This window comes from Lepidothrix coronata, unplaced genomic scaffold (genome assembly GCF_001604755.1).
Source record: "Lepidothrix coronata isolate B3197 unplaced genomic scaffold, Lepidothrix_coronata-1.0 Scaffold33, whole genome shotgun sequence".
Taxonomy (NCBI): Eukaryota; Metazoa; Chordata; class Aves; order Passeriformes; family Pipridae; genus Lepidothrix; species Lepidothrix coronata.
Genome location: NW_016690213.1, coordinates 2,920,525 through 2,938,358, shown reverse-complemented (window position 1 = coordinate 2,938,358; position 17,834 = coordinate 2,920,525). Strand labels below are relative to the sequence as shown.

The following is a 17,834-nucleotide window of genomic DNA, read 5'->3' as shown; positions in this document are numbered from 1 at the left end:
GTAGTAATAATAAAAATAACAACAACAAAAATAATAATAATAAAACTATGAAAGGCTCCAGAAAAGCCAAAAATTTGTATAAGGTAGGAATAATTTATTTCCTGTAGAGGAAAGGGTAGGAAATTAATAAAAGTGACATCCATGTCACTCTTTTCTTCCTCCACCCTTCCATTTCTTCTCGCTGCTCCTCTTCCTCTTGTAAGTCCATCTATTTCCTCCCCTTCCTAGTCATTCTGCCAGGCAACAAAATGGCATTTTCTTGACTGATTCAAGTCAATTTATCTCCCTCTCTCAGGGGGCATTATGAAGATGGTGTCCCTCAGCCTGAATGGCCCAGGGTCTCATGGCCCAGTCTGCACTGGCCATGCCAGGGCCACGCAGAAGCACTGCACTGGCTGCCAGGTCACCCACCACACCAATTGCTTCCACACAGAACTCTAAGAGATGTCGATTGCTTCCAGAATCATATGTAGAAATACATCCATGTCCTGTCTCCCTGTTCCCAGGCCTCTGTGAGAGACTGCAAAAACATTTAGGAGAACGGCTAGCCTTTATGATTTATTTACTTATGAACTAGTCTCTCCCTCAAGCAAAGAACAGTGTATTGACATAACTGCTTTGCAGTCATGGGTGAGATATATGATACTGACTTGCAAACTTGGTATTAAACAAACAAAAAGTGCACAATTGGCTAGGATTTTTTCTCCCCCCTCCTCTTATTTTTCAAGTCTTTGAATATGCAATTGAATTCCAACATGGAAAAGAACTGGTCAGTCATTTACTAAATCCTGCCAGACATTTGGCAGCTGTTAAAATTCCTGGGGGCTGCAGGGCAAGCAACAAAGCAATTGGCCAGTGGGCTCTAGGCTGCAAAATCCCTTCAGGCAAGCGATCACCAAATGATGAACTGGAACAAAACATTGTTATCATATTTTCAATAGGAGGATCCTGTTTTCTATTAAAATCTTTCTTTGGTAGCTGCCCACTGATAAGGCAACATTTTACTCTCTTCTTTTCTGTACCTTTATATACAGTGAATGTAATGATTCATATTATCACTGGATAATAAAACTATCTGACTAAACAGAAATCCTCTCCTTCATTGGCAATGTTTATCTATTTCAGACTTGAGTGGTGCAAGGTTAAAAATGCCCATAGCCTATAGGAGAGCCACACAAATCATTTCAGGTCAAGTCCAGTGCATTAAATACTTTGGTGTGGCTGCCTGTGTGGCTTTCACCCCACAGCCCTCTCCGTATATGCACAGCATTTGCTCCTCTTTTGCTAAGTTCTCTCTGATGTAAGGCAAACAGAGACAGCACTAGCCACCCAGGAACTGCTGACATGCTGGAAGTTCATACCCCAGCCCAAACCTTCAAACTGCTGACTGCATAGCTGGAGCCCTCAAAAAACAGCTGCACTAGTCAAAACGGTTGTTTAGGCTCATCTGAAATTGTGATCCCAGCCAGCACTATCCCTCACTGTGGAAACAGGCTCACAGGTCGCAGACTTGCCTCTCTAGCAGCAGCAGAATGCCTGGTTATGACTGAGAGGGGATTTAAACGTAACAATGGGCATACAGCCCTCATGCACAAGCTAATGCTGCTTCAGGAGATAAAATCCTTCTGAAAGTATTCGAGTAATGCATTCAAGTTGGAAGAAACAACCAGAAGTTGACTACCAGGAGGACTGAGTCATACTACTTGGAGGTCACCCGCAAGGCTACTGAATGACAGAATGCCAGAAGGATGCAGTGCCAGGAGAGCGCTCCCGGTCCCAAGCATGCCTGGGTGTCTCCCTGTTTAGCATCAAACTGGTACGGACCCGCCAGCATGCTGGCAGGAAGCAGAGGGGAGGCACAGGGTGCATGAAATCGGATCAGCAGCCTCACAGCTACATGTCACTGCCTTCTGCACAGGCTGGAGGGGTCGGGGGAGCTCAGCCCCGACAGAAACCAGGTTGCCAATGTCTTCTACATGCAGTCACTCAGACTAAAAAAAATGGGATAAAAGAAATCTCCTTTGAAGCCTTAACACTTCTGCCTGAGTATAACAATGCTCAATTCTCCCACTCTAATTTTTATAAACCCCTTTCCTGCCAAGGCAGAGGGACAGAGGGACATACAGATGATGGTTTAAGTTACAAGATGCTCCCTCTTGACACATAATACATACAATATACAGAAATAAATGCTCATGCATCTTCAAAGAGCTCACAGAGACCTTGAAGTACATAGTAAGCTAAATATTATGTATGTTAGGATTAGCCATCCCTGAGATATTTTATATTCTATGGTTAAAATAAGCAATGAGGTGAAACGTTGTACTAAGGTGCAGTCATCCATTGCCATCCCCACTAGCCCCACTGGGGCCCTGGTCTAAGCTCCCTGCAGGCTCAGCCCTTTCCCCATTGCCTGAGCTCCTGTGGAAGGCTGCAGATCCAATTTCTCATCTCATAACCATTGTGGTATGGGGTAACCTCATCATCACCCTGCTCAGGGGCTGCAGTATACCCTGGCTCACCCCACACCACAGTGAGGAGTCCCCAGAACACCCACCAGCCTTCCTGCCCAGCTGCATCCCATGGCAGCGCTGAGCCCGCCCTGCCAGCCTGCACACTGCAGGGATGGGGCAAACCCACTGCTGCTGATTGCCCTGGCAGCCCTGTGCCCCCCACGGCAGCTGCACACAGGCTGCTCTGGACCCACATGCTCTAGCAGCATGTGTCACATTTCAAAGGTGAACCTGTTCTTATGATGTAATTTGCAAATCCCATTAAGTTTCACGTGTTCTTTTTGTAAATATTTCCACTAACCTAAAGAGATAGCTGAACTTAAGGCCAGAATGTTAGATAACCAAACACTTAAGGAAAAAATAGTGTATCTCTTTAGCACTGGGACAACCTCATCTAAGTGGTTACTAATATAAATGCCACTACTTGTGCTACACTTAGATCTATTTATCCTGGGCCATATCCTTCAATTTCAAGTTTGGTAGTAACAATTACAGCTGAAAATATGTACATTTGCAGTCTCTAAAAGTACATGTTCTAACGGAATTCCACCACCATATGTTGGTTCAAGGAGTACTTTACCAATAGGGGGAAAATATCCCCAAACAAATGTAATATTTTCCTTGAAAGAGTTTCAGCATACAGGTACAAGGCATTTCTCCATCTTACTGCTAATTTCCTTTTTCAGAGAAACAGGCAATAGTCTGATAAATTAGTCATATTTGATGCAAAAGTGATCACTGAACACCAAGAGTTATGGTACCCATTAGACTGAAGTTCCAAATCAATCAAATGCTGAAAAAATCCCTGTCAAGCATTTAACCAAAAGGGAAAAGCATCAGTCTGGAAAGGGTTTCATTACTTAACCATCATAGTGTATGTATAACATCAAAATGCAAGAACTGATGATTATATGTGCTCCAAAACTTACATTGCATTTTCCATATCTGCTATACTTTCTTCCATTTTCTGTTACTACATAGAGGTAAATGAAGTTGTCATGGGATCCAACTGCAAGTAACGTGCCATCTACAACATAGAATATTTGATATAAATTAATAGAATGTTTGTTTTCTGAATTTTAATTATTTCAGACATCGCTAAGACAACAGTTTCAGTTAACCTACTGCTTATGAATTGTATTGAAGGATTCATAACTGTTTATATTATGCTGTTTTTCAGTCAGTATCTGTTTACTTTTTGGGTATGGTTTTTGGGCAAGTTCATTCATTTCTGCTTTTTTTAGAGTCAGTGTCCAATGGCCAGGATATAAATCCTCAGATTGCACTGGATTTCTGAAATTTGTTGACAGGAGGTAGAATTGAGTTTTCTGCATCATAAAAATGCAGAACAGTATTTACTCTATGGATACCTTAACTTTGGAGGTGTGGACTGCATATAAATCATCACTAAATAATGTCTAAAGATGTGGGACATTCAAACATTATAAGCAGTTTTCTAATCTACATTGTCTCCATTTAAAAAAAAAAAGTACGTGGACAAAAGCTGCCATGAATCATGATTGAACACCTCTAGTGTCAATGAATATCAGTGATTTAAAATACATTGCTGTTCTTGGCATATGCAGCAGCAGAGGAACATTTTGCTCACTGACATTCCATGTTAGCCAAAAGCAAACAAGAAAAAGATTTACAAGGGTGTTCTTCCATCCTGTTTTAACAGAGAGAGGAGTCAGCCTCTGATGATTTTTAATGTCACGCCTGAGGAGGAGACTCAATACTGGCTTGGACTCCACATAATCCCTTAGCAAATACTTGACAAATAGCTCTGACTGTCAGACAGACGTGAGCTTAGTTTTATCGTTTTGCATTAATAAACCTGAAAACCAACTAAGAAGTATATTATCACTGAAATATTAAGCTTTTTACAGACTTTTCTGTTAACTTGTCAACTATGTAGTTAAGAACTTTTATTTTTTCTTGGAGCAAAGCTAACATTTATTACGACAGTACAGTGTAACATGAAGGAAAGGCTGAGAAAGGCAATGGTAACTTTTGTAGTTACAAAACTCCAAGATGTAGCACACGCAAACAAACTTGTAAGCAAAATACACAGTTATATATTAAGTATCTGAAACAATTTTTTCAAAGCTGTGTCTTTTCTAGTGACTGGGGATTAGTTTACCATCATTTAACAGAACATATATGTGATTTATCAGAATTATTCTCCATGTACAAGTCTGCCTACCTACTGAGTAGCGCATCACCGAAAGCTGTTCATTGCCATCAGTGTGTATTGAAACCAGATCCCTCGTTTCAGCGTCCAAAACAAACCACCTAGAGAGAGGAGAATTCCAATGAGTATCACTTTCACTAAACAAAAAAACAAGGAAAAGAGCAATAATCACTGCCTGCCTTCATGTTCTCAAGCTATCCCCTCAAGGGTAGCACAGCGAACATCTGTTTTTAATGGAACACTTTCCTGATACAAGTTTCAGTGAAGAACAGATAAAAGATTCTAAATACAGTTCAGTTTTTTCCCCCTCCCCTGACCACTGTAGCAATCTTCAAAATGTCTACTGGATGATAAACATGCCAAATAGATAACATGACTGCACCTTATCATCATGAAGGCTCAAGGCTACAGCTGAATTTTATTCTAGTTCTTCCCTATTTTGAGGAGCAACTTTGATACAAAAACTGATCTTTGAATTTTTATGAAGCAAAGTTAAAAAAATAAAAATAGAAGTAGTAAGTGAAAGTGGAAAACATTTTCAAACTCATTTTAAACACAAATTATATTCTAATTTGGTATTTTCCTCTCAGTCCTTTCCACTTCTATGAATAATTTTATCAACATAAGAAGGAATTCACTAAAAGTTGATGGTTCATAACCTACCATTTTATTTTTTAATTTCCTAATTGGTTGGATGACTTATAACTACGGTAATTAATTGCATTTTTTTATTATTTAGCAGTAACTTTTAACCTGCAGTATTATTTATGAGGCACATGCAAAAAGCCCAGAGATGCTTACAAAAACTCACTGGCACATACACTGAAATGGCCACTGACAGCAAGATCAGCAGAACCTGAGCATTTTGCAATGGTTCTCATCCCCACTTAACAGCTAAATAGAGTGAACATTAGCAACAGAGAGACAATGACAATTTAATAAAAATATATATTCATACATGTAGATCATGAAAACAGAAGGTGTCAGTATGGCTAAATACCCTGAAGCTGTACTGAGAAGTTAATGTCTTTGCTCCCAACTTTTGATTTCACAGCCAGGTTTCTATCCCTAATGGTAAACGGTGAGTTTATACACTGTGGAAACGAGCAAGGCAATTCCAACCTTTGTATCATAGTGAACTCAGTGGAACATTGCTAAATCTAGGATCGTAACAAAGCTGTAAAATAAACTCCAGGAGCAATAACACACATTGCTGCTTTCTATGGATGGAGATGAGATTCCAGCTTGTGCTCATCCAGTGTCTGACAGCTAGGCATCTGGAAAACAGCCTGGTCCCAATGGCTTAGAATCAGCTTGTGTTTAGAGAACCACACGAAAGAAATTAAACAACATACACATAAAGAAACCCCAACCCCATATGCCATGGACTGCTGAATAATCTGTGTGCAAGAGAGATGGAACTAGTGGAAAACAGCTAACATGTTTGCTCTGGAAAGCAGTAGAAAACATGCTGAGTCTCTCTGATGTAATCCTCTAGGATTTTGATATCCAATCTACACTGAAATCTACTGAAGCTTTGCAGGTTCTCTGAACAGATTAGGAGTTACAAGTTGCTATTCTGCTATTTAGTTCAAAGTATGTCACCCTTTGGCCCTGACAAATGCTTCACTAAAATGTTACCTGGCTGATAACCCTGAGAGGGGTGTGGATATTAAAGAACAAACTAAAATAAATTTAAAAAACAAAACAAAACAAAAAAATTCCCAAAACAGCAAAAATCTATTTATCTATCAAGATGACATAGCGTGATGCCTGTTTGCTTATCCTGAGCAGCATAGCTGGAGTGCCTGTATTTAAAAACTGATGATCAGCACAGTAACAGCCAAAAGCAGCCTTCTTCCACAAAGCAGATGGGTACCCCCCTTCCCACACCCTCCCACAGGTGATTGTGTTGCACAGCAGTTTTGCCAGACAGCCGAGGGAAGGGCTCAGCCACCTTTGTCCCAAAATACATAACCAGGGCAGAGGAGGGAGGCTGCTGCAGCAGGGACATGCCTCTTGATGCTGGCCCTGAGACTGGCTGTTTAGGTTTGTTCTTTGAGGCCATCACCTGAATCAGATAATCCTCCCATTAGCACTATGTAAAATGAAAAATACCCAAAGCCTAAAATGCAGCCAGAAAAAATATGCAAACCATCCCTATTTTACTTAAAGCACAGAGGTATCAAACACAATGCAAAACATCTGCTGCTCTTAAGAGTGCACACTAAACTGCATTTGGCATCTGGAGAAAGCATTTTGTGACATCAGTCCCTCTCTAAAAATTCTTCTGAACAGGAGATACTGGCAGCAATCCTAGCTGTCCAAGGAAACAGTCACTGTGACGATTTTGATAATAATTTAAGAAAGGAAACACTAGTCACATGTAGTACAGCCATTTCTTGATGCTTCCACAGCTGTAATCTATAATCAGAAATGCTCTCTTTAATCTTCCAAGCCCTTCCAATGCCGTGGCAAATACTGCAACCGTCAGCATCAAAGTCCATCTCCATGAAATGTGTCTCCAGTCCAGCAGCTACAGCAGTTCATTGGCATGCCACACATACGCCCTTCTTGCAAACAGCTGGGGTCCACCTTGAGACTGTGTTTCAGAAGATCTTCCTTCCCACCAGAAGGTATGCAACATGCAAATGGCAGCTGACCCAGAAAAACTCTTAAGGGCTGGGAAATGCAAAGCTTGGCTTCCAAGTGAAGTTCTGATCCATAGATTGGATGAAATAAATGGATGAATGGTATTCCAGTGCCCTTAGATAGTGTCTCTTTCACTTTTTCTGATTTTAATTGATTCTTCTCCCAATTGTTACTGTTTGTGAGTTCACATGAAAAAGAAAAACTTGAGCACTTTTCATTTGTTTCTTGTTTTCCCATTCCTTTGCTTTAAAAAAATACAAATAACCTATCTAAAAAAAAAGTCTATGCTTTTAGGAACAGAAATGCCTTAAACCACTCTCTTTTGGAAAACAAATTCTACCCATGACAGACGTGCATTACTGATAATTCACATCTGTAAATGTAGAATTTTTCTGATTAAATCACCAGGGAAACAGTATTCCTAAGTAGCAATATATTTTTGCACTTACACCTGCAATTCCCATGTTTAGTTAATACTGAATGCTGAACTTGCCAGACATTAATCAGAGTGCACAAACCAACCCACCTTACAAGGTTCCCTCGGATATTTAGGCTTCTTCACCTTAATACAACAACAGATGCTGAACTATATAAATCTCGGTAGCTCTATTGCCTGATTCACTTCCCTGTGGCTCTGGCTTACAATACCCTTCAGCCTTCACTTTTCTTAATAATATTAGCAGTTTTGTAAGACTCTTGTTAGTCTTTTTTTCTGCAGTGCCTTTGAATACTCATATGCTTAGCACTCGAGATATGCTACATGATTAGTCACATAGCAGCATGGCAAAAGGATCTGCATAGTGCCTTGAAGAACCCACTTCTGTGGTAGGATTTCTACCAGGATAGCTGTCCCTTTTTAGTTCTCCAGCTGTGCCTTTTCAGCAAACAGCAGGATCCACAAAAAGTATTAGTTCTCTTCAAACCAGGCTTACTTCCAAACTACTGATGATCAGGCACACAGCAGGTATTTAAAGAAGTGGTAACAAAACCTGCAGTAGACCATTTGCAGACAGCCCAAAAAGGGAAGTGATACCAAAACACTCATTTATGGGAAGTGATACATGAAAAACACACCAAAAGCATGACGCTTGGCCTAATAAAAAACACAGCACTGAAACAACAGACAAGAACGGGAAGAGACGCAGCAAATCCAGTTTTCTTTAGATGTTACAATTTCAGCCACCAAATCCAACTTTCTTAGTGCTCCATTCCCTGCCCCTGTCTTACTGACCTCTGTACTGGAAGCTGAGCAGCACTAGAAGGTAATAGACACATCCAAGGTCTGGGTTTATTGAGTTCTAAACACATTAGACTAATTTCATATTTGCTTTAAGATTTTTGGGCTGTGAATCAAATTATTAAATTATTTGTTATGGGTTTGAGGTTATTTTCTCCTACGTTAATCGAGATATATCAGGCTGCTCTCATTCCTTGGGAAATAACTCCCTTGGACCAGATTATCTGGCACATAAAGCACTACATGATCCTGCTGGTTAGGCAGTAATTTTAAAACTGTTTTGTTTATCTTGACTCACAACTCCACTTATTTCTCATCCACTTATACACTTACCAGGTCTCATTTCAATGCAGTTTCATTTGTGTATCTCAAACCTATCATTGAATCATGCAATTTCAGAACACACTTAAATAATAATGGTGAAAATATAACTGCTTAGTTCCAAGAAGAACAGGGCAAAAAATGCCAAAAAAACCCAAGGCCATCATCATAAACTTCTTGAACCCAGTATAAACTGGATGCCTCAAGTAAATTAAAAATAAGAATTTCAACTGAAACGTGCTGAACCTATAAAGTAACATTAAATGCTCTGGGAGAGGGAAAAAAAAGTCAACCAAAAGTAAACAACGCACTGAATGCTCTGGCCATGCAATGCCTCAATTGTGCTTGATCTAAGTTCAAAAATGTCTAATAACTCTGAAGAAACATAAACTGACCTTCTTTCACCTTTTCCCTGTTTCAAGTACTATTAGGCCTGAATGTCCTGCTCTGTTTAATGAAGACAGAAACATTTATTCAATTTAATTTTTATGACTATAAGAGATGAATAATTGGAAAGGTACTACGTGGTAATCAAATACACAAGAGCTCAGCAAGGTTTTTCTTAGGAAGGTAAGCTTGGTTTTCTAGCCTGATGCTATAACCTAATGAATTTAGTGCAGACTGCATCTTCACCTTGGAGAAGAAAACTTCCTAAAGATATTTAACATTTCATTTTTCCTGGAAAGTTTAAGGGTGTTGCACATGCTCAGCAGTTTCGAAAAAAATCTTCAAATGGTTTTTAGGCATGAGGCTAGGTATAAAAAAAACTTTCTAGTGGGTGAATTAAACAAACAAACAAAAAAATTAACAAAAAAAAAATCCCTATTTTCCTACATGCACTAGGCATTATTTTATCATCAAGTTATCAACCATGAGGTATAACTGAAAAACAGAATAAAATGCTAGTAGATTTAAAATCTGCTCCTCTCACCTGTCTAATGCTATGAATATCCTGTTTTTTTCTTTTAAGTGGTACATTGGTACTCCTTTCTTGGGAGATAATACCAAGCCAGAGTTTGACTATGAAATAAAATACACGTTTTTCACCACTGCAAGAAGCCTGAGTTAAAAAGATTTAGCTTGTGCTTTTACAGATTTCAAATACACAACAATTTGTGTATTTCAGGAAGAACTTCACTGCAGCAATGTGCCATTTTGAACTCTGTCTTACACAAAAGTCAAAATACTAGCATGTTTACTTGCCTCTCCACCTCAATTTAAAATGTTGCAAGTGTGTTTGATCTGGGAAAGAGAAAGATCTCTACTGTACCTGTCTTACAAACTAATGTAACATGCACATATTATTAAAATATATGATACTTGGTAAACACAATAAGGAGTGTTCATGGAAACCCCTGCAAAAAAGAAAATAGTTAAAGAAATAAAAAAAAAAAAATCAAGACATGGGCTTTTGTGAAGGAGTTGTTAAAAAACCAAAACAGCCTAACAACAATCAAATAATTCTTCTGTCTCCATCTAACATATATGTAAGATGATCTGCCCCCTTCCGCCAAGCTTTTTAGGTTCCATAACATCAAGCAATAAAGAATAAAAAGGAAATTACCTCCAACTATAATATGCATCGTATTAAACCATGTCCTTCAAACTTTCAATCATCACAACTCAGTTGAAAGGTGTTTACCTGCCCGAGTGTGTTCCTATCGCGACCACTGCTCCACTGGGATGGAAATCAGCACAGTGCCCCGGTTCCTGAACAGAGAGGGACAGACACCATATTCACCCATCCGCTTCCTGAGGGTCAAACACCTCTCCTTATACCAAAGCTATCCTAAAAATCTGAGGTGAACTGACACAGGAAAAACTAATCAGTTAGCAGCATGCTAATCCTCAGACAGCTTTTCTTTTAATGTATCAGTGACATGCACTACAAGACAACCTTGAAAGTAAAAAACCTAAATTTCTGTGTAAAAAACATTTCTGCTTGGATATTAGGACAGAACTAGCCAAAATATGAAATGGACACTGCTTTTTCCTATTTTCCAGCTTTATATTTAACATTAAAGGGTTAACATACATCTAGCAGCCTGGTCCATTCCAGTGTGTGGTCCACAGAGTTCCACATACAAACTTGCCTATCTTGGGCACATGTTAAAAATAAGTCTTTGAAAGGATGAGATGCCAGTCCCCAGAGTTCATCTGTATGTCCCTAGAAAGAAATCACGTATAATTTAACTATTAATAAAATGAAGATTCTTAAAACAACACACCATCAGGGAAAACCTTTACATTTTTGGGTTATAGTTTAAAAACATAGTTGTGCTCACCTGCACCTCTACTACGAAACCATCGTTAAATGTTCCCCGCAAAACAAAGTTTCGTGAAGTACCCACTAAAAATTGATCTGCTTTTCCTTCTGCTACTGCTCTGATTGTTCCATACTGATCAGGAACCTAGGAAAAGAAACATCTGTAAAACCACATCATGCATCTTGACAGGCACTCATTTTTGAAGGCCACAAACAGTGCACAACGACAGTACCATAGCTGGAGTTCTCCCAGTAAAAAGGAACAATCTAATCATGTAAAACCTAGATCAGGACTTGACCTGAAACCTACCTCATCTATCTGTTCAGTACAGGCACACAAGATGATCAGGCTCCAAGACAATCACAGTTATGCCATTTTAATAAGTCTCAGTAGAAAAAATTACAAACTAAATTACACAGCTTTGAAGTGTCAAATACACTAAACAAATGCACTCTACAACCTCACAACTCATCTTATAAAGAAAGGAATAATACACAGTTACTATTTACTTTCCAAAACACATTTTGAAAAACAAGAAAAATCTTGTAGCACACAGTAAATGCTTCCTGGTTTTCTTAATGCTTCCTGATTAGCCTTAAGTAAATGTTCATGTGCCTTATGTCAGCAATGACTCTGAATTTTAATGACTTTGTTTATTGCAGGTTTGAATTCTAATACCTTTTTTTTATTTTACAGTGTGCAATTGTTTGGTTTTTTAAATGATTTATATTAGAAAATACACTAATATTAGCCACATGGCATCGAAAAATCAATCTGTCAGGGTTCTGGTAAAATAAAAAGTAGCTTTAACGTAACATTATTAACAAAAAGAAAACAAAGAGACTGATATGAATAGAGTATGTTACTTAAGCCTAAGAATTGTATATGATAGTCAATGCTTTCTCTCATCCATGTTTTCTAAATATTAGATTCAATATTAGATTAGTCAATATTAGATTCAAGGCAGTAACAAACTCTAGATCAAACTTACGTAAGTGTTAGGAAAAAAATGCTGCTATAAATGGGCATTAGGTAAGAGGAGTAAACCATTGGTTGAAGAACTGTTTAAGAATACATTATTTCAAAATCAGGGAAAAACAAAAAGTATTTTAAAATCCAAAACATGCAATTTTTTCCAGTTCAACCCCTTTGACCTAGTGCTGCCATATAGGTAAATCACAAAGAACATATGTATTCACCAAACACCTATTTTAGGTTAAATTCAAAGTAAGTTCCTCATCATAGCTTATTAATCATTAATTATTACAGAATACCAATATGCATCCTACCATCTATTTACCTTACGTCAAACGTTCTATTAAGACCCTCAAATGCTGGTAAACATTGTCTTTTTCCAGACAGGTAAGTTAACAAAAACACAGGCAATACTAAGGAATATCCTCAAACATCCCCTCAAACAGGATGAATAAAAAAACCTAAGGAAGGTTTTGGAGGAAAGAAAACCCTTAAAGTTTCTGTTCAACTTAGGCACGGAAGAACTGAAGCCCCTATAAATTTAAGCCCCTATATAATAAAACATTGTCATCCACTTAAAAAAACAGCAACCAGAAAGTATTCTGTCATCCTCCACAGTGTGGGGAAGGCTGTCTTGCTAGCCAAGGCAAATTCCTTGTCACTCTCGTCTTCTTACCTCAATTTCCCTTTCAGGATTCAAATCATGATCCCACAGGATGATCTTTCGGTCTTTCCCACCTCCAGTTAGCAGCATCCCATTCCTCATTTGACAAAGTGTGAACACACTGCCATCGTGCGCTTTGATTTGTCTGCTTATCTGATATACTCCTACATGCACAAAAAGAAAATAATAACTTTTTCACCTGGGGCTTACAAGAAGCTTTTTGGCAGAAGAATAAAATAAGTGTGCAATAAATAATTACATTTGGATTGTCAGGCTCTTAGTATTGCATTAGTATTGTAAACACAAGGTGGTAGTGTTTTCTTACGGGATAAAAAGATAAAACAAAGGGTCTGCCTTTCTGAAGAGAAACTTTTTTGAGACTGATTGTCCTACAAACTGTGAAGACAAGAACAGCAATTTGCAAAATGCTTTCATTTCTCTGCTATCCAAGGGAACATAGTTTTTTCAGATGCACAAGAATCTGTGTTTTAGAATAAAAAAATCTCTAGCAAGTCATTATTAGAAAAGAAGTAAAATTATTTTAATAAAAAAACTCAAAGACTTGTTGTCTACAGTCTTTTGGGAATAAAAAGTAAATTACTTACAGCAAAGTTTCTGGGATACACGAACCTAGTATCTACTGCTGGATGTTGCCACACTTAAAAACAGTACAAGCAGTATTTGGCAACTATCAAGACAGCAGTTTACGCTAAGGAAAACACATGGAAGAATGAGAGATGAGAAAATTAAACAACAAGGGTAGCAAAACAAGCCCTTTGCATCCTAATCGGAAAGTGTATTTAAAAAAACCAAACAAAACAAGACTCTGGTGCTGCATATTTTTAAACAGCAATCACAGAAGAGTCTAAAACATTACCCAACTAAATATGACCTTAACTTTGCTGATTCTGCCTGTGGTTCAAATCAGTGTGCTCTCACACTGTGAAAAAGAGTATGAGATCAAGTCCTTGTTACCAATCTAATGTGACAAAGCAACAAAAAAATCCAATAGTTAGCCTTTTTAAATAAATGTTCTATTTGATAACTTTTAAGATTATACTGGAAAAATTATTTTTGCAGAAGAAATTAAAAAATAAACATCAGATAACTTTTTAAATTACTTTTCCACTGCAGTTAGCTTAAAAGACAAAAAGATTTACCTACAAAAACATACTTACCATTAAAAATTTACTTTTTACTTGAATGTTTTCCTGGCACACCAATTTAAACCAGAGTGTTTGAAATAGGTGCCAAGTAAAATAAATTATCACTGAATTTATAAGTTACCTTAGGGCTCAACTCTGCCAGGTCTGCATATGTTTGGTAACAAATCATTTCCCTTTCTTTTTCACAAAAGCTTTGCCCTAAAATTTCAAATAAAATGTGTTGTTTTTTGGTTTTTTTTAAAGCATATTTTACAAGCAAGACTTGAGTGTCTGCTAAACCAGAAACTGTTATTCATGTAACTGGTACAACTAAGCAGTGTAATTTTTCTTCACATCCAAGCCCTATTAATGTCAGCTTCACCACTTAACGGTATTCCTCTGAGACTAAGCATGGTACAGCATAAACCTTTAGAGGCAAAGGTAGCCTGCAGAATCCTCAAACTGATCCCACAGCCTTTTTCAAATCACAGGATGAAAGGAAAGCTGATTAACCACATTTTTTAACGCAAAACGTTTAGATAAAATAGTTTTCATTCATTTGAAGCACAGTCTCATTAATTATTGAGAAACTCTAGACTGCTCTTAAGTCAGCAAATTCATAAGTCTTGCAGGAGTTAATACCATCTGTTATTTACAGGAAGGGAATGCTCTTAGTCAGGCCTGCTTCCCTATTCCTTTTTTTCTAGAGACCACCTAAAATCTGTGATTAACACATGTATCCTACCTTTAGGTCCTTTTCCTGGAGTAGCTTCTACAGTAGTTTTGCTCCATATAAGTATTATGCCACCTGAGTCTCCAGTGAGCACATCACCATTTCCCAAGAAAGCCAAACACTGAACAAATTTGGGTTTTTCATATTTCTGAAACAAAATAAACAAGACAGAGGGATAATTTCTTGTAGTTGTTACATAATTAGTATATTGTATCCACACGCTTACACCCTGCATACATGTGAGCAGAATTAAGTCTTTTTTGTTTGTTTATCTCTCTGCTCAAACAATACATGGTAACAACAAAGCAAACATATAGAAAACGTGATTTCCACTGATTCAAAACTGTCGTGGTATCAAGACATTATTACCCCAAATATTCCTTGCTTCCTTGATAATGAATTGCCACTCCAGGTCCAGAAAAATATATGAGACTTTCCACATGTTATTATGGTATTCGCATCAGTTGGATGGAATTCTATAGCAAGAACAACTTCATTTGTAGTCTGAAATAATAACAGAAAAAATATTTATTCATATTGGACATTAACTACTAGAAACACATGTAAACACCTTTATTAAACTTCAGTATACAAGGCAGGTTTTTACATTCCCTTTCAAATCACAGAAGCTTCTGCTCTCTGGAATAGCTAAGACTTCCTGCCAAGGCAAATGAATAATATATAAAAGGAAAGATTTTTTGGATTGAAAACCCTGCTTAATTTTTACACAAACTGGTTTGCTATTCTGGATTAAAAAGCTGCAACACAGTAAAGACAACGATAACGTAGTAGGAATATATCCATCATTCTCTTTTTGAAATGCTATAGAAACTTATTTGGGTTCTTTCTTTTTCTCTTTTCTTCCTCATGAAGAAGAAGAGAAACCTGCATAATTCAAAACACTAAAACATAGGGTCCCACCTCTGTGTTTTTACTAGCTGCATATACTGTTACTGAATTACTAACATCATAGAGTATTTCATCCTTTACCAACAGATTTTACAAACATAACAAACTGACTGGTCATTTACTTAACTTCTAATGGATATTCAACTTAACTGTCTTGGAAGACAAATCTCCTGGAGGCAATGATTACAAACCACTAAACTAAATGCATCAATGCATTTGTTTCTACTGGATTTTGAAACAGGCTGCCCAGAGAGGTTGTTGAGTCTCCTCCTCTGGAGATACTGAAAACCCACTTAGACAGAATCCTGTGCAACCTGCTCTAGGTGAATCTGTTTTAATTAATTTTGAAACACCAAGGCACTCCCTTGGAGAGTAAAATTAGTCAAAACAGAACACCAGTAAACGGGAAATACAAGGCACATGCGAAATAGCTTCACCTAAAATATCAGCAAAGACGTGAAAACACTGGCATAGAATTAAAACTTACAGAATGGAATACAATTAGTATTGGTCAACATAATCTAAAGAAAATGTGTCAAACCAACCTGATTTTGTTATCTGAAATGGCAAGTTTGTAATGATATAGACATATATGCCTGTAGAGCAAGATTTAAAAAAATTTAAAAATACTCAGGTTCACATCCGTGTAATATTTCCTTGCTTGATACTGCATAACACCAAGGATTGAGTGTTCCCAGTGAAATCAACTTTACGTGAACACTGAGCACAACACCTCGGAACCCACCTGACTGGTCTGAAATTTAGAAAGGTTAAAAAAGAAACTGGAAAGCAGATAAGATCACAATCTACTTAGGACTTCAAATGAGAAGACACATATGTGCTGAGAATCAAGGAACAGAATCTGATTCAGAAAAAATGAAATAAGGAATGTCTAAAAGTATCTTATTTTTTTTAACAACTACAGGCTGAATCATTACTTCACCTTCCTAAAGTTTCCAGGATCTACTTTTTTTAAATTGAGAAAATATCAGATAATTGTTTTATTTGAATTAGTTCTTAAGGATGAACAAAATGAAATTAAAAACCTTTCAATATGCAAACCCCTTCCATTATACAAGTTAAAAATCCACTTCTCTGGTACCCTTACACAAGCCAGCATTATTATACAGTTGCAGTTTCTGACTAACATCATAAGAGTCTCACAAACTGTTGTATTTATGGGAATAAAACCACCTGTATTACAGAATATTAATTTGTTAAAAAATTACCTTTATTTCTGCTATTTTTGATTTCCTCTGCCAATCCCACACAGTAAGCATATGCTCATTAGAGTCATCAATTACACACAAATGAGTACCAGAATCCTAAAGGAAAAAGAAAAAAAAAAAAAGAAGTGTTGACAAAGTACTATCATACTCCATTTAGCAACAGGGCAGGGCAGAAGCATTTTAAAAAATCACAAATGTAAATTAGTCAAGTCCTTTTAAAATAATTACAAGCTCAAATAATATTCTAGGAAAGCTTTTAAAGTATCTTATCAAGTCTTTCTTTTTTTTTTTTCTTTTACGTCACTGTTTGGTTGATTTTTTTTGTGTTCTTGTTTGCAATTTCATGCTAGCAGCAAAAAGGTTTCTTCCTTTATCTAATCTGTAAATATTTTGTTTTTTCTCAGGTCTTAAAGGACAGACACACAACCTCCACTTGTGTTTTTTTCTTAAATGCCACCAGCATATACGCACAACTTTACATTATCAAATTTTGTAAGCACATCTTGGTTTTTTCTCATGGTGTGTAAAGTACAAGCAGTTTCATTATGTAGCTGGTAAAACTGCAGCAAAGGTAACACTTCTGAATAAAACAATGCTTACAGAGCAGGAAGAGCAGCACCTACAGTATTAAATATTACAACAAAATGGTAAATATGGCTACATATAATTAAAAGAACAGAGAGAGAACCTAAGAACAAAATATACTTATTCCCAGCAACACATACTTGCACAAACCAGTTGTTTTCAAAGACATTTGTAGAAAGATTTGGAGACTTTAACTATTTTAAAGTTGATTCTTGCAGTTCAACTGCAAGATGTGTTCTCTAACAAATCATGAAAATAGAGGTGGCTGAAATTATTATTCCCAAACACTATTATGAGTATTAGCATGCAAATATATATGTGAATTATCAACTGGAAAGAACCCTGAAGACAGCAGTGGAGATACACACAGCTTTTGTGGGGGTTAATGAATTATGTGGTAAAAACACAGT

At 37.2% G+C, this 17,834-nt stretch overlaps 1 protein-coding gene across 5 annotated transcripts in view; it reads right to left on the bottom strand.

The window, feature by feature from the left end:
- The window catches only part of EML4 (echinoderm microtubule associated protein like 4), a 151,733-nt gene that overhangs the window by 9,940 nt on the left and 123,959 nt on the right, over nucleotides 1–17,834 (bottom strand). For all 5 annotated transcript variants that reach the window (XM_017811756.1, XM_017811757.1, XM_017811758.1 and 2 more), the window contains 9 exons: nucleotides 16,840–16,935; nucleotides 15,071–15,205; nucleotides 14,714–14,849; nucleotides 12,836–12,987; nucleotides 11,203–11,328; nucleotides 10,953–11,084; nucleotides 10,560–10,627; nucleotides 4,720–4,808; nucleotides 3,443–3,540 (listed from right to left, as the gene is read on the bottom strand). In XM_017811756.1, coding sequence (XP_017667245.1) covers nucleotides 3,443–3,540; nucleotides 4,720–4,808; nucleotides 10,560–10,627; nucleotides 10,953–11,084; nucleotides 11,203–11,328; nucleotides 12,836–12,987; nucleotides 14,714–14,849; nucleotides 15,071–15,205; nucleotides 16,840–16,935 — 1,032 coding nt within the window. The remainder of the gene's footprint in view (nucleotides 1–3,442; nucleotides 3,541–4,719; nucleotides 4,809–10,559; nucleotides 10,628–10,952; nucleotides 11,085–11,202; nucleotides 11,329–12,835; nucleotides 12,988–14,713; nucleotides 14,850–15,070; nucleotides 15,206–16,839; nucleotides 16,936–17,834) is intronic.